Raw genomic sequence first — 19,413 nt, 5'->3', positions numbered from 1 at the left:
TGTCAGCAAGCTGATTTAAACCCCTTACCCTTAGGAGAAATCTTGCTTGGCATATGTGCTGAGAAACATTCAGGTAGTTCCTCATCTTGCTTGTTCTTCTTAGTCGTAATCTTTTAGTGGTTACTAGAAAATAATAGCTTGTTTTGGGAGTTGAGGTATCATGGAGTTGTCTTATTTTAAACTACTAGTATGCATGGTAAGCTATCTAGGATTCATCAATGGGATGGAAGGTCTGTGTCCATATTTATAAAATCAAAGCTTAGGAGATTCTTACAAGTTAGTCCTCAAATGCATGCATTCTCTATCAAAGTGTACTCCATGTGGGGTGTGTGGGAAAAGTGAGAACTCACACCACCCTTGGCTCTGTCTGAGAGCTGACTCCCACTGCTGTTGTGCTCCCCTTGAAATGAAAATGAGAGTGTGAATGTTGAACTTGGTTAGACTTTCACAGTCCATGTCAGTGGAGGCAGGATTTTGTTGTGAGCATACTTCTAAATACTTTTACTTCTTTAGCACCCCTAAAACAAAGTAAATAATTCAAATTAAAAATTTTTATCTCAAGTCAATGTGTGAGCTGCCAAAGACATGAACAAAGTTCATATCAAAAGGGTTTTTAAATCAATGTTTTCTCGTCAGTTAAAATAAAAATCAAAAAAGTCTTGTTGATAATTAATCATAGTTTATTTTTTAATTTCCAAATGTGCTCAGTTGCCTTCAAATCCACAGGGTAAAGGTTCATCATACATACATATATAAAAAAATCTTTTCAACTTGTAGTCATAACACACATTAAAGGCCTGTCTTTCTACAGGGTTTCTATGGGCCTGATTTTCATTCTAACAGTTTTTAGGGAATAATCTGAGGCTTTAAATGGCAGCCATACTATACCATTTTCGATCTCGTAGGGGACATTGTACCTGGGGTCATAGTGACCGCCCGGGTAGTAAATGCCATTGAGGTTGGCAGCCTGGCAGCTGTTGTACCACCAGCCCCCCCCATACATCTCGGCACAGTTCTCCTCCCAGTGGTCCTGGTCCCGGTCAAAGGTGCTGAACTTCATCTGAGCATGGGACGTGTACTCGGTGCCCTCTTCCAGCCAGCCAGCCACCAGGGCGTCCCCGGCGGTGCCCTCGTAGGAAGACACGGCCAGGGTGTACCCTTCAGCTTCAGACCCTACCTGCACGAGATACTCTGCAAACACAGCATTTCCATCCCAGTCCTCTAACTCTACCCGAAGCACAGTATCATTCTGAGTCAGCAAGTGGAGGTGTTCATTGCCCAGCCAAAACTCTCCTCGCCCCCTGCCATCCACGCTGCCGAAACCTTTCTTGTAGTCTTGCCAGGTCCGGTTAAAATTCACTGATCCATCCATTCTTTGTTGGATCAATAGCCATCCTCCCAAAGTGGTCTCTTGGTCGCAATAAACTGACAAAACCTTATTGGATCCCGCTGGCTTGATTTTGAAAATGCCACTTTTGGCACCAGAAGTGTGTTTCTGGCGGATATCATCACAGTCTAAAAAAAAAAGTTGATCTGGTTTGACAGAAGATATCAGCAAAATTTAATAAAAGGTTCAGAGGAATCCAAATACCAACAGCTCAGAGGAAAATTGTTAAACACGTCTTGGACTATGCTAGGTATAGTGACAGGCAACATTAGAAAGAATTCAGGAAAGGGAACTTTACACATTTCTTAAATTGTGAATTGTCTATGTAATACCCAAGTATTAATGAAATATTTTCCCTTTTGTTTCCGAGGTGGTAACAAACAGACACAGTGCTTGCATTTAATCATCACACTGTTGTACTACAGCATCTAAAATCAATGTGTCAGTTTGGTTATGGACGGAGTTTGGCTCCATTACCTCAATAACTACCTTTCCCAGTGCTGGGTGTCCTTCGCTTCCCTCCTGACGATCTGAAGCTGCGTGCCTGAAAGTCTGGGATATCCTCTGCACTCTGATCATGTTCCAACCCACCTAGCTGCTCATTAATTTCACGGATCTTTACTGATTTTGTTTCAAAAGTAGAGCCTCCCTTCTTGAAACTAGAAGAGCTGGTCGCTACAGTCTTGGAGGGACTTGCACTGCCAGATGGGAATCCAGATGGCTGAAGTCTTCCAAAGTCATCTTCCTCCTCGTCTCCTAAGTCTCCAAATTTATCTTTTCCCCCATAAGCTCCTGTACCTGTGTGGCTACTGCCTGTGCCAGTTGTGCGTCTGCTGGTTGTGAAGCTGCTCGATCCGCTAACGTGCTTAGTAGCGGTGGATGGAGAGTCAGGGGTAAAAAATGACTCTAGCTCAGGGAATACAGTCTCTAGCTTGTGCAAGCCATCTGCACCACTAAAATGGTAGGTGGTCCCTTCCCCTCCAATGTTTCCAGGTAAATAGGTGCAGTCTGAGCCATCAGAAGAGACTGTTTTCTCAACTACTTCTTCTCTAGGGCCATCAGGCCCAGAGACAATTTTTCTGGTGGTAGTTTTGGTGCATCTACGAACAGCGGAGGAGGTTTTGTCTTCCAGACTAAGGGTTTCTCTCCCATGAGTAGGAATAAGTAATTTGCTGGGGTATGAAGATTCATCCCCCCTTGCTTCTGCTGTGTGATACGAACTGTCACCTCGGGAGAGTTTCGTGTCTGTTTCTGGTCTTTCTAATACCACTTCCATCTGCTTGATGTCATTAATTATGTTCAGAGCTTGCATTTCTGGGAGAGGCTTATGCTTAAAATGATCAGGAACATTAGAGTCCTTAAGTGGCCTCATTTTCAGTGTGCTCAAGGTGGTTGTTTGAAGCTCTGGGTGCAAGTTGATGGAGTTGGCTTGAACAAGCTGCTTCTGGATGTTTTCATAGCTCTCTTTGTCCACCTTGTAATCAAAACTTCTAGCACAGGTTCCTTTGCAAGCTCGTATCTTAATATCAATGTCCACCTATATAACCAGAGAGAAGTAATTTGGTTAGGGATCTTTCCCAACTTTCTCAAGCAAGGATATCTTCTACTGAACAGGGGAAAGATGAGAGCTGCCCTACTACCTCCCACCTACAGCTGAGAGGGGAAGATTCCATCATGGGGTTACCATTGCTTTCTCAAACGATCCAAATTATGGATTTCTGTTCTAGGAATCAAAATGAGCATTTGAGCAAAACCACTGTTTGTACCATGACTTTTCCTTGCATTACCATCAGAAGAACTGGCTGCAACCTGGGAACACAGGTTCTCATGCCAGCCCTAGCTGTGGGCAGCAGTGGCAGCACTGGGGATTGACAGAGCATGTCCCCTTTCTAACTACTGAGCAGCTCCTTAGAGGAGGAGAAGCACCTCATACAGAAGCAGTTATCAGCAGAGGGAGCATCCTTGTGGCCTGAGAGAGAAGCAGCAGATAGGACTAGAAACTCACGGAACTCACGCTGGTTCCAACAGAGCAGAAGTTGAAAATCAGGACGGATGGGTAGCAACTCATTTGGGCATTTGTCTCAGCAAGTCAGGTCCTGTGAGAGTTGTACCCAGTTCTCCCAGCTGGAGCACTGCTCACCATAATGGACAGATCCCCTTTCTGTAGCTAAGCACTGGAGAGAATGGGAAGAGCATAGCAGAAACCTACCTCTAAGCGCTTCATCTCCACCACTTGTTCCTGGATGCTGCTCTGCAGAGCTTTAATTCTGTTCACTTGAGTGACAACTCTCTGCTTTAATGTCATAATTCTCCGTCTCAGTTCTCCTGACAGGCGACCGTAAGTCTCATCAAGCTCTGAAACAAAAATGCCTCACAGTCAGCTATGCCCATGTGCTTTTCTTTCCTAAATACGTATCATATTTTAAAATATGTAATTAAACACATAATTGAGAACATATTTCTCATAGTTCTGAGCAGATTAAATCAATTTTTGCTTACTAGTTAAGAGTCTGTTAATATGATTGTTCTGTTTCCTGATAATAATATCCAGTGCAGACTGTACTTCCACTACATGTGGCTTATTCACAAAAAAGCAGTAATTCAGTAATGGATAATAAAAGTGGGCACGAGATACTCACCCTGAGCACTGTCCAGGTTTGGTTTTAGTGCATTTACAGTTTCCACAATTATCTGATTGGATTTCTTATAGTTGTTTTGATTATCTGAAAGCAGTTTCTTGATTTTGTCTATTCTTTGACTGAACTCCTGGTCCTTTTCATCAATCAGTCCTTGCATTCTGCATCCTGATGGACATTTGGTACCCTAGAATTGAAAGGGGGAAATAACTGTGCTAAAATCCTCAAGAGTAAACATATTGTATAATGGAATCTGTGAAGCACATACTCAGAAGCCTGCTGTAACCGTGGGGTGTGGAACAAGTAAACCTTTAGTTTCCCCTCTCCTCTGTTCCTCATGGGTGAGATTTTTTTGTAGATACATATATCTCCTAAAGGCCTGCTGTAAGAAGTCTGTCATCCAGTTGGAGGGAGGATGTTAGAGGCCAGCAATTTTAAGCAAAGTTTTCCTCAGAAAAGCTTAATGTTCTGACAGACTTAAGCTCTTTGCCAAGAAGTCATCAAATAAATGTAGCATAGAAAAGGACTGAGATGCAAGAGGCAAGAAAGAGATAAATTAATAGTTTATATACAAAAACATCTGGCCAATTATTATGAAACATTTACCGAGCATCTTGTAATCTGACTTCCTAAAAATTAACTAGTGAGTGATTGTGAGTATGTGATTTCTTGCTACTTCTTTTCTTTTTCTCACAATTCTCTCTCTGGTGCCTTTCTTTTATGAACTTCGAAAGTGGCAATATAAAAATTTTGAAAAGAAACAGTTCTTATGTTTTTCTACAGTGAGCCTTTATTTATTTAATCTGTTTTTTTCCAGACTTACTTTCTCTTCTTATTCTGCACCACTGCAAACTTCTCCCTGTTTATTTTGTCTTCATTTTTCCCTTTTTTCCTTTGTTTCCCACAGGAGATCAGTGCAGGCTGCCCCAACTTGAAGTGTTACCGAAGTGTTACCTCGGCCCTAACCCTGAAACCTGTCCTGGCCTGTGGCACCTGATGTAGTGCTCCAGCTGCTGATCCAGCTGCTGATCCAGTTGCTGATCCAGCTGAGGCCCACGGGCGCCCTATGGACGGGTCCCCCTTTCCCCCCAGTGTCAATGGCTCACCCAGTCGTCATCCGCACAGAAGGGCCAGCTCTTCTCAGACTGGCAGCTGGACGGGGACTTGTGCTCCACAATCCTGGGACCACGCACTCCTGCACCCCCCTGCTCAAAGGCAGTCTTTCCATCTTGTGCCTGCCAGGAGGAAAAAGGAAAACCAAGGTTCAGTGAACAGCTGTCAAGGAAGAAGAAACTCAATGCTGATGTCCTCGCACAGCTGGTGGGTGGCAATCGCAGCCATCTGGTAAGCATCACACCCAGCAGTGCAAGGATTTTATTCCAACCTTTCTTGTAAGATATTATATTGTTTGTTTTGTCAGGATAAAGCTTTACATCTCTTAAAATTCATGCTTTCATCTAGAGAGCTAGTGATGCTCAGGATATATTGTGATAATATTAATCCACAGAAATATTTTCTCCTGTGCGTAAATATAAAATTAACTTGAAATTAAACTGAAACTGGAAAAGTAAAAATTAATACTTTTACTTTTTATTTACTAATAAATAAAAAATAAATACTTTAAAAAGACTATTCCCATTATCTGCAATACTCTAAAATCCTTATTGTCACTTTACCACCTTCAGTCTACACAAAAGCAGCTTACAGATACATGAATTTTTCCACTAGGGTTTCTGATTTTAATCACAGTTGTTAACTGGAAGCTTGTAACAGGGTTTTGTCTGACAAAAAGAGCAAGAAAGCTACTAACACAATTAAAAAAAAAAAATCAGTGATGGATGGATTGCACTGTGTTAGTGGAAAGAAGAAAAATAAATACACAGAGGTTTTCTTCAAACCTGAGAAGAAAAAGCGATATACAAGCTAATTCCAGGCCAAAACACAATAAAGATTCCTGCAGTGTTATCACTTAATAAAAGACCTTTTTTTTCCTTTTTTTTTCATTAAAGAAACCTGTGTTTAAGATGTAATTAGGTCTGGCTGAAATCCTCTGTGCACCTTTTGTGCTTTTCAAACATTATAATTAATGCTTGAAAATATTAATGACTACTTCTTATTACGATTGATGATCAATTCTGAAGCTGAGAAAGTGATCCTAATTCTAACCTCCAGGGTCAGAACCGCTCTGAGGAAGTGGAATGTTTTTATTAAAATCAGCAGATTCAAATTTATTAGTTTGAGTAATTATTAATTTGATCTGGCCCAAGTGCCTCCTAAAAGTAGCACATATATCCAAAAATGCCCTTCAGTCATTGACAACTCCAGTATGACTGCTTCTGTTTTGTCCAACTGCTTCATATAATTTCTGTCATTTGTTAAAACAGGCACTTTATTAAAACAAAACAAAACAAAACAAACCAAACCAACAGTCACAAAGAAAAATGTAAAGAATATAAAGAATATAACATAAGATTAGGGACTGAGTCCTCAATGGAAAAAAAAAAGTTATATTAGCACAGTTGAAAATCAAGTTAATCTCCTTCCTTATCAAAAATTTGATTCTTACTTAGCTGGAGTTTAAGCTGATGTTGCTGCTACAAAAATTCTTGTTTTTAAATGTGTCTTTCATAATAAAGGTGTTGTGTGTCATTTGTAGGTAGAAGATCCTGCTGAAATACTGTCCAAAGGAAAGCACCATTCATCCCAATAAGCATGAAAATTCCTGAATGGCTGGAGCTACTAACATCCAGCCAGTTATGTTTAAGACTTAGAATATCACCTATGAGTTTTTGAATTCATGTAAATGGATTTGCTTTGCTGCTCTTGAAGCCTGGCAGATTCAGCAAAACTGAGTTAAGCAAAACTATAGAGGGCCAGATACTCCAAAAGTAGTGATGAAACTTCATCAGTGACGTGGTTAAACTACGCTGCTGCATGTGTGTGCACTGAATTTTACAAGCTAGGTGATAGACAAAAATTATATCTCTCATGAATGAACATTAAAGAAATGCTTATTATTCAAAGCAGAAAGATACAAAAATAATCAAGTAAGCAAATTCATACCCAGGCTATGCTGAGGCACAGGAGCACACAGAGGATCCTCACAGGTATCATCTTCAGGAGAAGAGCAAGAACTCTGACTGAAAGGATGCTTTTTGCCAGTCTTTTGGTGCAATTTAAACCTGAATGTGAAGCTGAGATTAATCATTATGCTCCCTTCTGTTTGTAGAAAAAACACACCACATGCCCCCATCCCCCTTCAGTGATTACTTAAGGCCTCTTGCACAAGTTTCTGGTGTTATTTGCTCCAGATAAGTTTGTTCAACACCAACATGCGGGCAACACCGAGAATTCCAGGAAAAAATTCTGTCTAAAACTGTTTCTTGTAACTAAGCAGTCAACCAAGATGTATGTCAGAACTAGTGGGATCCAGCAGTGCTTACCTGCTGGAAAACACACACTCGCTGTGATGGTCATTTAGCAGCATAAACAAAGAGCTGATATTTGAAAAAGGAAGTCATTGCTTTGCCTGCATGTTGGTGTTGAACAAAACATACTGAGGTCCATGGAGAATCTCCCAGTCAAACTCAAAAAGCTCTATTTTTAACACTATAATAGACACAAAAGTCTAGTGAAAAATCACAAGCTTGTGATCATGCTCAGGAGCACAGGAATTGCAGGTGCAGTCTTTGTGGGTTCTCCTTGGGCATACAGTCATGGACTGTGCTTAACCACAGGATCACATATGATATTTCTTCCACTGAACCCCTTCTGCCTCACACTGAGCAGGGGGATGGTGCTCCACAGGAATCATTTGCCCAGAGCTGTACGCTCTTTTTCATTGTAGGGTGATGCTCTGCAGACTGCTTAAAGCTTCAAGGATTTTCCTATGGTACATTACATTCATTCCCGGGCCATGACCTTCCCCTTTTCAAAGTTGTAGAAACCAGGTGAGAAAGTTAAGTCAAAAAGTAGCTATTAATTTTTGGGATCCATTTTGATAGGCTGAAGTCTTCAGAGCACACCCTAAGTGCAGATCCCATTGCTGGCAGCTGCCTCTCTGGGCCAGCACCATGGCTCAGGGGGAAGAGCTGGCAGCCCACTCTGAGACACAGGAGTGTCTTGCCTCTGGTCCCACAGAACTGGGTGATCAGGGCAGAAATAGCACCTAATTCTGCAGGGTATCAGCTGTAAGTAAGGCACCACTGTGCCCCACCCTGTCCTGCTAACTACGTGTGTTACAATCTATGAACCAACTAGAGCATCCTTCACAAGGCAGATGGGATATGTCACTTGGGCTCTAAGTTTTCCCTGTTTGTTAATGCTTGATTTTGTGATCATCAATAATGACAACATTATATTTGTAATTTAATGGGCCTTAAAAATCAATAGTAGTAAGAGCACATAAAGCAGAAGGATTTCTGCCTTTTCAACCATGCTGACAGAGGATGTGACAATTTGCTAGGTGATGTTCCAGGCACCGGTCACCAGGGTAACAGGGGACATGGCAAGTAGCATGTTCCAGACCTCTTCTGACCCTGAGGGATGGCACAGCTCTTTGGTAACAGTCAAACACAGTAAAATTAACTCTGGTCCAAGTAAAACTTAGCCACTAAGGCTAGAGGGACAGGAAAAAACTTGATATCTGATCATAAACATTAGGTAAGCTAAGAGGGGTTTCCTGCTTGCTGTGAAGGCACCTGCTGGGGGAAGCTGGGGTGAAGGAGGAGTTTGTCAGGCTTTACAGTCAGGGGCTGAATCTGTGTGCCTGACCTTCAGCCTGTACCTCTGCTTTCATGTTGCAATCATTCAGTCACTTCTTTTGGTGTTTGTTTGAAAGGCTGGAGGCCAAGAGCTAGATAAACTTTGGATTTAACTTTAATTCAGGATCAAAGGACAGAAGTGCAGTTCACTACTTCATCTGCCCTGCTTTTGGCTGAATGCCACAGTAACAGTCGGGGAGTCTGGGGTTTAGAGGTGGTTTGTGTGCCCTAGATGTGAGCCCCACCTTGTTTGCCCAGTGCCCTCTGTGTCTCCTGCCCTACCATCAGCTTCCAAGTGGTGCCTTCTGCTCCTCCTGCCTGCTCATTCATGACCTGCCCATGGATGCTTTGTCTTAGACTTCATGCTCCTTCAGACTCAACTCTCATCTTCACTTTCTCTTCATATGCTCCTCAGACTACCTAACCCTTCTGAAGTCATTACTAGTCAGTCCCAGCAATTTGTCCCACATTTTCCCAATGCAATATCCCAGAACTGAGGAACCCAGAAGTCCTGCAGTCCATCCACTTTATTTGATTATTTCTTCCTCTACATCTTTCTCATTCAGTTTTTTTTTTTTTTTTTCCCTTGCCTTTGGAGTGAGATTTTTCTTTTTTGTGCTCCACTGGTCTTTGGAAGACTCACTGCAAGCTCAAGGTGTGAAATTTTGGCCACCAAATCTTTTAATAAACTTTTATAAAGTGAGAGGTACAGACTTTTCTAAATACAGGTAACTTTTACTATAGGCTACAGTCTGAGGGTCATGTACGATAAAAATGATTTAGAAAAGAGAAATATGTTCAGCTCTCAGCATACAAAATAGGGGCAGTAAGTTCAATTGCAATGTATTTGCTTGCAAAAAATAATACTGAGAGTATTATTCTATTTTTAAGAGTTAGGAAAAACCAGGTCTTTTCTGGCCTCTTTCTGATAAATATGGTATTGGATACCTTAGCAAAGAGTTTCAAGAGGCATGAGTGTTGCAAGATTTCTTTCAGGGCCCAGAGAACACAACAGTGGGCTTGGACCCTGAAGACTCACAGATTAACTCTGGCATAGAACTTCATTGAAAGATCAGGCTTCTTGGATTTGCTGACTCTGACCCTTCTGACCACTGGAGCAAATGCTCCTCTCCAAAGATTAAAATGATTTTTGAAAACTTAAAGACACCCATCAGCAAACCAATTGGAAGAATAAGCTGCTCTTAGTAATGGTGAGCAATCCATAAAATGCCAGCTCATATCCATGAAATGTGTGTAATTACAGCAGATGGCCATCAAATTGCAGCCAAAACCTAAACTAGGAGAGGCAATAACAATTCTCATCTAGCAGAGTGTAAATAGAGATATCAAAGTGACAGACATGAAAGGAATATTTTTAAATCCATGTTGCAAATATATAAATAATATCAACTTAAAGTCATGTCATAGGTGGCATAAATTGAAAACAGAAAGTGGAAGGGACTCACCCAATGCAACTCAAGTTGCTGTTTGCAGAACAAAGAGGAGACTGGACTTGCCAACCCTTCCCTTTCATCCTTCTCTCCAGCCTCTCTACACATACTGCTTCAGCTCCATGGAGCAACAGGAGAGGCCTTACAGCACAAAATGTTCAGGAAAACTGCTTTGCTTGGTGAGGAATTGAGTGTCAAGGCTGGCAGGGAGCTGTGCATCATGGCTCGTTGCATGGATGCAACAGACTTATGCAAATATACCAGTTTAGTGGTGTGGAGGGGTCACCCCTGCTCTCAAGCTATTGTTAACCTCATCTGACCCTAGCTAATGATGCCTTCTTCTCTCCTGAGAAACCTGTTTTTCTCTTAGATTTTGGCCCAAGAGTAAAAATTCAACTATGTCAAAATCTTAATAAAAATGAGAAAGAGTTGGTAGTTTTTTGTGATGTGGAGACTCAGATACAGGGAAGATGCTCAGCACCAGCCTCATGAGGCATCTGGGCATCAAAACTGGAAAACTGCTGAGGCAGCATGAACTGACTGTAAGGTCTCTTTTATCACTGCAATGTCCTCCTGTCTCTAGAATAAAGCACTTGACTGTGCTATTTAGAGATACCAGGCAAACTTCTGGTCTTTCATAAGTAGCTAAAAATATAAAGACCATGATACACTTCCTATTTTATTTCTTAGTGCATCACCTTGAGATAGTGATAGTTTCTAGCTCTGGGTGTATCTTTTGTTGAGCGTTCATCCACAAACCTAATTTGGTTTGCTACACGCCCCTCAAATGCACTCATCAGATTTTGAGGAGATACATTTACACAGCATTGCAAACTCTTTGCTGGTCATGACCTGTGCTGTGGATTTGCTTATGTGGATCACATGGGAAATTATTATCAGATCCAGAGAGAGAAAATGCAAGTAAAATGCAATTAATTTCTGCTGCAAATTCTAACATTTCTTGGTTGCGTGGTATTGAATATGTTGAAGTAATTTTAAAATATTTATGTACTGCTATGTGTCATATAGCAAATGAAACCTATTCCAAGTAAAATTTTAGAAACTCGTTAATATGTATGGTCTGGAGTAAAATACCTTTTCTTGGTCATTAATACTAGCTAGCACATTCCAACTGAAAATGTATTCGTTACTTAATGGTAAGCTAAGTTAAATAGTCTTCAGCAGTAAAATAGGCTACTTTCAATTTGCCATGTACTTTGATCTATGTCACCAAAAAACTTTATTATAAAACTTGAAAACTTATGGATACTAGACACATTTTTGGAGAAATAGGTCAAACACATGCCTCTAAACAAAGAGCAGGAGCTGCTGGTGTGAAATTCAAGAATGACTAAATCAAGTAGGCTTGATCCAACTATCAAAAGTTTCTTAGTCTTGTTTAGCCAGCTGTAGACCACAGATAACAAACTCAGATCTTTTTTTTTTTTAATAATCAAAAATTTATTGAGAACGTGTACAGAAAAAATAACCATCTACAGAGGTAAGCACTGCTTATGGAAGAGGTTTGGGTATCTTACAGTCACTGTTGCTTTAGGGTCAAAACTGAACTGTGTAATGTTTGCTAAGTTGAGTGTCTAAGACAGAAAATATGTGCTTTTCCTGTTCAGAGTGGTCTTTGTCAAATCGTCCTTTATGCGTCTCCAACCTGAAACAGAAAAAAAAGGAGTATTTTAATGTTCTTCTAATGAAAGAAGTACATAAGGCTATGATGACATGTTGATAGTGTTCATAAATAATTATATTACTGGGAATTAAAAATGTAGCATTTAAAATACACAAAGGCAAGGGATCTCCTGATCATGAGACTGTCCATTTATCTATTCATTAAAATGAACAGCAATGTAGAAGGTACACTAAAATTAAAGTACTAATACTTTTGTGACAAAATGGTAAACAAAGCCAACTTCTCTAAGATGCAGTGGGCTTAACTTCAGCTGTCCATGCTCACTGTTTGAAATTATTACAATGTTCTGTGTTCATTTTAAATATCTCCTCGGCCCTGTGGTCGAACCTGTTTGACATTGCCTAAGTTGTGCTGCTGTCCATCTACTGACAGTCTGTTGAATGGGATGATTTTCATTGCAGATTTCTTCATGGAGTACCACCGGTCACGCCAGGTTGCCCAGATAATGCCGTTGTCAAATCCAGATGGACCAGCATCTTCTGATGTGTACACACCACCTAGGAAACACCAGTTGGAGCAAAACAGTTGGTTGCTTTCTAAAATGGTTACTGTGCCCATACATTTTTCTGGTCCTGACACCTCCCTGGCACCCCTGGGTGTCCTAACAGACCCTGTTCACCCCCTTTCTCCCCCTACTTTGTTTCTCTCAGGATTGATTCTCCCACTTTGGAATGGAGAACAGTCATAAACTCCTACTACTGGTGTTAACAATTATTGCAAAGAATGGGCTGTGCCAGCTTTGGAAAATCCAGGAGGCAAAGTGTACTCCATAAACATGACTCATTTTCCTTTGTCACTGAAACGTGGTGTCCTGGACTATAAGCTCTTAGAAGACATCTTACCTACATAATATTTGCCATTGAGGTGGCCAGCATGACATCTATTCATCCACCACCCAGATCCATCTTGCTCAGCACAGTTGCCTTCATAGTTATCGTTGTCATTATCATGGGTACTGAACCGCATGCCATTGTGGTAGGTGTAGGATTTATCACTTGGGTCATCCCCAAAATCGTATCCATCAAAGGCATCCCCAGCATCACCCCCGATGAAGTAGGCGTAAGTCAGTCGGTACTTGTCCTCTTCACTTCCCACTCTGAACACAGCGTAGTCAGCAGTGCTGTGAACAGAGGGCAGTGCTGAATATGAGCATGCTGCATTCCCAGCACATGCACGAGTGAAAAATGCATCAGCATTAAAACTGCAGAAAAGGCATTTATTGCATCCTAGCATTTTAGAGCGAATTGTTTTCATGGGACTGTGGGCCTCAGTTTAGTGACACATATCCAATCAACTTTTGTGCTCCAGTACCAGACATATTTTCTGACTACTAGTCTTTAGTGATGTATGAAATATCTACATTATCACTACACATGCAGACACACACACACACACACACACACACACACACACACACACACACACACACACACACACACACACACACACATATATATAATCTCCCAGGTTCATAATAGAAATAGAAATAAAAAATAAAATAATAGAACAGAACAGAACAGTGTAGACCAGACCTATAATAATCATGTAGTCCATAAGATATGTAAGACAAAGAAAGAAACTTGAAGAGAAGAAACAGATTCTTTGTGCCTAATAAATGAGTGCTGACAGCATGTGGCCTTCTGACAGGCACGTGTGCCTGGCAAAAAGTAACACCCAGGGACTGCTCCCATAGCTGTAAGTTCAGGAGCCAAAGCAGGTCCATGCACACGTTATCTGGTCTAAGAGTTCATACATTTTTAGGAGTGAAATTTTGTCAGTACAAACTGAGGCAGCAGTGGGAGCAATAGGTTTTAAGCTGTCATTCTCAGGAGCATAATAAGCAAATACCTTTTTTTGCCACTCCAGTCCTCCAACTCTATTCGTAAGGTGTATGGCAGAGTGGACTGTGTAGTTATTAAATGCATCTTTTCATTGCCCAGCCAGAACTCAGTGGTGTCATCTGGAGATAGATGTCCAAATCCTTCCTTGTACTGAACCCAATTTTTACTGAAGTCTTCGCTCCCATCCAGTCTCTGGAGAAAAAACCCAAGAACATCAAAAACAAAAATGAAAACCTCAGTCAAAAAGATATGTATCACATGTAGGTAAATAAAAACAGTGCTCATGCAAAAAGTTTGTTCATAGCAATAATACGTGAGTGACATACCCTTTGTAGTACTGTCCAGCCATTGCCATATGAGTCAATCTCACAGTAGACTAGGAATGACTGCTTGGCTCTTTGAGGCTTGATAAAGTACAGACCACTTTTCCTTGCACCCTTATTTGCAATGTCTTGACAATCTGAAGTAAAGATATTCCAAAGATCATTTTCAATCTAGCTACAATTCTATCCTTACATTTATTTTATATTGTAACTTTCTTAGTGCAAGAAATGCAATTTATCTAAATACCATTGTTGCAAAGTTAGCTATATAGTCCACATACTTCAATGTCATTGCCATAAAAAATCCTACCGAGGGTCACAGGACTTGTGTAAGATGAAGATGAATTTAGTCTCACATAGAGTTTAAGCAGTGTAAAACATAGTCCTTGCATTGATTTGTACAGCAACAAAGAAAGAGACTTCTGGACCTAATAGAATAATTAATTTTTTTTTCCACATAGCTTAGTAGAAATGTGATGAGTTATCTTCTCTTTGTCCCTCGCCCATGGAAACTCTAGTCATGTCCCTCATGTTTAGCACACATTTTGGGATAATCGTAGCTTGGCTAAAAAGGCCAAGCAAGAACTAAGTTCCATTTGAATCCTTGCCTGCAGATCATCTAACTTGTACTGACTGGTTCTCTAATGTGCAATTTTATATATCTTTGCAGAAGTCTGTGACCCATAAGATTCCAAGTAAATCATTGCTGTGATGCCAAGCAGCAGCACTCGTAGCTGAATTAACCCTCCACCATACAGGAAGCATTTTGCACACCTCTTCCAGTCGTCTCATGAATTTCAGCCCGGTCTTTGCACGGCTCCTGACAGAGTGACTCAAGCTGGGCAATCTTCTGTTTCAGCTCTGTGATCCTGTTGCCATTGATTATATGCATGTCTGTCAACTGTCTGGACAGAGAGACACAAAAATGGGTTGTTGTATCTGCCGTTTGAGAATGTGTAATACTCATTCCTTTTCCTGGACACACGCCTCATGGATCTGACGTGCTGCTACATGCAACCCTGTGAAACGGGGTGCCTCTCTCAGCACAGGTATTCAGAGTTAAGGACAAGCAAAATAGGAAAGCACAGGCTTTACCTCATGCAAAACTTAACCACATGCAAAACTTGACTCTAATCAGCAAAACTCTAAGCAGTAATTAATGTATTAATATAACTCCATGGAAAGTTTTACTTTGCTCTCCTGATGTACATGATAAACTCCTCTTCAATTATGGATGTATTTGTAAAGCATAAGTGCTCTAAATAAACTGCTGTAAGTGTCAGAATGCCTAAAAAATCTTTGACATAATGTCATAGAAGTGGAGATCTGTCAAAAAACGTATCCTTAAGATTTAGTAACTTTAACGATGTTTTCAATTCTATTTCCAATGTCAACTTATAAAAGACTATCACTAAGTTTGTAGTTACTTATGATGTAGAACTAGGTAATTGAGCTAATTTTCATGGATGTATGCAGAAAAATTGGCCAGAGTAAATGATTGCACAAACATTCCACATGCTCCACTTTACAGCAAAAACTCATGACCTCCAAAGGTCATGAAAAAAAATTTAGGGATAGCTGGCACAGCAGCAGAAACATAAATAAAAATATTGCCAGGCTTCATGGCATTCTTATCTTGCACTTCTTGCACAATTAACAGTTTATCCAGGTGAGCAGAGAATTCAGTATCAGATCCTCATGATCCTTCTGTGTCTTGCTAGGCAGCTACTAATGGCAGTGTGGGCAGAACTGTCCACAACAGCACAAAATCCTTTCTGAGAGAGGCTTTTTGGCACTTGACAAAAGAACAGAAAGAAAACAAATTGTATTATCACTGATAAAAGAAGTGGAAGATACCTACTGTATAGTAGTTTCATGAGACAATATAGTGTTTTCATATCTGATAATTTCTTCAATTATTTTCCTTGACTTTTGAGTGAAATCATCAATTGCATCTTTAAAACAGAAAAGGTACAAAACAATTGTAGTTAGGCAAATCAAAAAAAAAAAGAAAACAGCATAATATTTTTCAGTTGTGTACTTATTTTTATATGCTCACTTGGTAATGTCTGCTTTTCTGAAGGATAGAGGCCTTGGATGTGTTGGATCAGATGGTCTGCTGTTACTGTGGCATTAGAAATCCGCTGCAAAAGTCTCTCCATTTCCAGCAGGTCATTATCCACAGTGGAATGGTATTTACTAAAGAAATCTGCAATGCCACAAGTTGTTGGGCAGAAGCTACCCTAAGGAGTAAAGAGACACAGCTGGCAATGTTTCGGGGGAAAGCAAGCAGAGCAGAATGTTTGGGCAGAGGAACTTTCAGTCATTGCTGACACAAATGATAAAGGATAAAAAAGGGCAGGCACTCCCAGCAGAATTTTCAGAGACAGTTTACTTTCACACTACGTGCATACAGCAAGAAAACAGTGCATGCCATTATTGTAGAATCTGCTGGATATGTGCTTTCATCCACAGTGCAGCCTCCCATACACTTTTACCAAGCATATATTGCTATCAGTAAACAACAGGTTTAAGCAAAGCACACTTAATAAGTACTGAAAAAAGGATGAGGTTCAAGGGATAACGCTAGTTAATAATCAACACAGAAAAGCTTTAGTTACATTCTTAAGATAAAAGAAGATTGTTCAGGTACTTACAAATCTGTCATCCAATATGCAGCAGTTTTCTCTGGTAGCAATGTACTAAAGAGAAGAAAGAGGGCTGTTTTTAGTGGATTTTCTCCAACACCACTTTCTGCGCTAAGATGCCGTTCCCTAAACGCTGTCTATTCACTTACCGCCACGCTGGTAGAAAAGAGCAGGGAGAGGAGAGACCCCAGGGGAGCCCAGCTGCACAACCTCAGCCCCATCACGTCTGTCCCACCAGGTGCACTTGTGCAGTCAGCAGCTGAGAATGTTCAACCTAGCGCAGGGTGGCAGCAGTTTAAGGCAGCAGGCTGAAGCTGGGGGCGGGCACTGGGAGGTGGTGGGAAGAGGTGGGGTAGGGATCTGAGGTGGATTCCCAGAATTTGCACATACACTCCTCCCATTTTTAGAACCCGCTTCGCACTTAGTTGCCTGATCTCTGCTTCAGCCAGGTCACAGAGGAGGCAGGAAGGTGAGACAAGGCATGGAGATGCTACACCTAGTCACAAGCATAATCAAACTCACACATCACTTGGTAACGGGGGCTGGCAGAAGTTTCACTCTAATAACACAGGGAAAAGCCACAGTAGCAATTGGAATTATCTGTACCAGCTATCAATTGCCTAACAACAAATGATATTTTAGGATTATGTAGACCTTTCTCGCCACAGATCTCTTCATGTTTTGCAAAGAGACAACACCATTTTCCCTATTCTGTGGATGACAAAACTAAGGCAGAGAAAGGTGTGAAGTCATTGGGCAGTGGCATATCTGGAAAAGAAGTCTGTGGTATTTCTCACAGGCAATGAATGTTCCCTATCCTTCAACACAGTGAGTCCATTCCAACGACTTTGGTCAATGCTTCCTTGCTGGGGAACCAATGTTGTTGGAATCTGCCTTATTCAATCAATATTGCTATGACAAGCCCTGTCTTCTGCCATGGGTTTGTTCCAGCAAATTACTTCAGTATGTCCTTTTGCATGCCCTCTGTATTGGGAGCATTAAAACCTTTCCACTCATGACCTAGACCTAGTCTCTGAACTATGGTTTCTGCAGAGAAAGGCTGATTTTGTGTCTGTACAGCACAATGTGCGATAAGGCAGTGTTGAATGAGGCTTTTGACTCCGTTACGTGTTTGACCAGATGATGAGAAGAATGGTGAGAATGGGGCTCATGGATAGATCTGTTGTTACTGGAATCAGCTTTGTGATTTCAGGCAAACGGCTTCGTCTCTGTACAGCAGGATCAATGTTTCAACTTGGCTTAATAGGAATTTTAAAAATTGAAAAAAAACATTCTATAGGAAACAGATTATTTGAAAATTAGATATGATGACGCCCTGAAACATGGAGAGTTTCTGTATATCCTCTTTTAATCTGGTCAAATCGGATCAAACAGAAGGCTCCCATCATGTTCAGAGATCCACCCACATATTGCCAGAAGGAAATGTGAGCGTTTAAGATGCTAAAAATCAATCTGATGTGACACTTAAGTGAGGCTGAAGCATTGTAAGCATTGTGCCTGGGAAAGTCAGCTTTCCAGTAACTGTACTGATGACCAGTGAGTTAGTTACCAGGCTGCCAAAAGTCTTTTCCAAAGGACGACTGACGCTAAAGGTTGGTGTTTCCAAATCTGCTATTAATTACCTTCAAGAGCTATGTGCAGAATGTGCTCTTGTTGACCTTACTGATACAAATGGGACATGTTTCCACCTTTTACAGAGTTACTTCTGTTTCCTAAAGTGTGAAAATAAAGTAAATAGGACTGGGCAGAAGTCTATCTGCTGTTGTGTTTTTTACTGTTGCTTCACTGGCGCTGTTAATGTGGGCTGAGGAAACCGCCTCTGAACCTCCTTGTCACTGCTGCTCATACACCGAGCTTGCTTTGCTTTATCTTTGCAGGTCATGACACAAGGGTCCACGGGGTTCTAGAGATACCATTCCAGAGGCTGTGCACCAGCAGGATTCCCTTAGATATGACAAGATAGCATGAGTAGGTTGCTGGTATGAACTTTGTTAAGTAACAGCTTGAACACAGATGTGCACTGCAGAGTACATACAGATGGGCACGTACTGTTCGTGATGCAATAGGTGAACCATGCAGCACAATTCAGGTATCCCTCATCCTCTGACAGAATAAAGAGCACATCTTTCCCTTTTGTCACTAGTAGTACATATAGGCTTGAAACTCTGTCAGAAGACTATTTGGTAGCAGAAAAGGAAAACAAAAAAAAAAAAAAGTTTCGTCTTCCTAGGCAAGAATTTCAGGAGTCAGAGAAGATGACAACAGTGAACTCTAGCAGTAAAAGCCTAGTTCACATCTTGAGTTAAAACTCCCAAGATTTTATTATTAAAGTATGAGAACGGCTATAATGACATAATAACATTATATAAATAGAGTTTCAATGTTCAAGGTAAATGTCTAATTGGTGGGAAAAACAAAAGGATCATTATCCTTATGAATGGGTTAGGAATAGGAAACTTGAATTTTCAGTCAGATGCTTATGTTACACAAAATTATCATATTTACATTCATGAAGGAGTCAATTTTCAACATTGCCTCAATGATTACCAAATATTTGCACACTGCAATTATAAGTGTTGCTTAGCTGTATTTGTGGTTACAACTGTGGTACTTCTCAGCAGAAGACGTAAATATTTAA

At 40.7% G+C, this 19,413-nt stretch overlaps 2 protein-coding genes across 3 annotated transcripts; both read right to left on the bottom strand.

Moving 5' to 3' along the window:
- Nucleotides 1-657: 657 nt before the first annotated feature.
- FGA (fibrinogen alpha chain) lies at nt 658-7,222 on the bottom strand. 2 transcript variants are annotated; one of them, XM_038136522.1, is made up of 6 exons: nt 7,087-7,222; nt 5,130-5,258; nt 4,027-4,210; nt 3,597-3,742; nt 1,877-2,924; nt 658-1,515 (listed from the first exon to the last, which is right to left on the bottom strand). In XM_038136522.1, exons 1-6 carry the CDS (start codon nt 7,135-7,137, stop codon nt 806-808), a joined length of 2,268 nt encoding a protein of 755 aa, XP_037992450.1. In that variant the 5' UTR covers nt 7,138-7,222; the 3' UTR covers nt 658-805. The 2 variants fall into 2 exon arrangements, with proteins under 2 accessions (XP_037992450.1, XP_037992451.1); XM_038136523.1 differs by having other exon boundaries at nt 1,383-1,515; nt 1,865-2,924.
- A 4,451-nt stretch (nt 7,223-11,673) lies between these two features.
- Nucleotides 11,674-17,052, bottom strand: FGG (fibrinogen gamma chain). Its single transcript, XM_038136607.1, has 10 exons — nt 16,904-17,052; nt 16,764-16,808; nt 16,166-16,349; nt 15,968-16,061; nt 14,881-15,011; nt 14,110-14,243; nt 13,791-13,975; nt 12,785-13,062; nt 12,270-12,439; nt 11,674-11,903 (listed from the first exon to the last, which is right to left on the bottom strand). Exons 1-10 carry the CDS (start codon nt 16,973-16,975, stop codon nt 11,889-11,891), a joined length of 1,308 nt encoding a protein of 435 aa, XP_037992535.1. The 5' UTR covers nt 16,976-17,052; the 3' UTR covers nt 11,674-11,888.
- Nucleotides 17,053-19,413: the final 2,361 nt, after the last annotated feature.

The sequence above is a fragment of the Motacilla alba genome, chromosome 4, assembly GCF_015832195.1.
Source record: "Motacilla alba alba isolate MOTALB_02 chromosome 4, Motacilla_alba_V1.0_pri, whole genome shotgun sequence".
Classification (NCBI taxonomy): domain Eukaryota; kingdom Metazoa; phylum Chordata; class Aves; order Passeriformes; family Motacillidae; genus Motacilla; species Motacilla alba.
The sequence above is the reverse complement of the archived record's forward strand: the minus strand, read 5'-3'. Positions and strand labels throughout refer to the sequence as shown.

Excerpts from the sequence above, each read along its gene's own strand:
- FGA (XM_038136522.1), bottom strand. The coding sequence starts at position 7,137 with ATGATACCTGTGAGGATCCTCTGTGTGCTCCTGTGCCTCAGCATAGCC. Across the intron at positions 5,259-7,086 it reads TGTGCCTCAGCATAGCCTGG|GCACAAGATGGAAAGACTGC; the intron begins GTATGAATTTGC and ends TCCTCCTGGCAG. Across the intron at positions 3,743-4,026 it reads AAACCTGGACAGTGCTCAGG|AGCTTGATGAGACTTACGGT; the intron begins GTGAGTATCTCG and ends TTTTTGTTTCAG.
- FGG (XM_038136607.1), bottom strand. The coding sequence starts at position 16,975 with ATGGGGCTGAGGTTGTGCAGCTGGGCTCCCCTGGGGTCTCTCCTCTCC. Across the intron at positions 15,012-15,967 it reads TCTCATGAAACTACTATACA|ACAGTTGACAGACATGCATA; the intron begins GTAGGTATCTTC and ends CTCTCTGTCCAG. Across the intron at positions 13,063-13,790 it reads GACTGGAGTGGCAAAAAAAG|CACTGCTGACTACGCTGTGT; the intron begins GTATTTGCTTAT and ends CTCTGTTCACAG.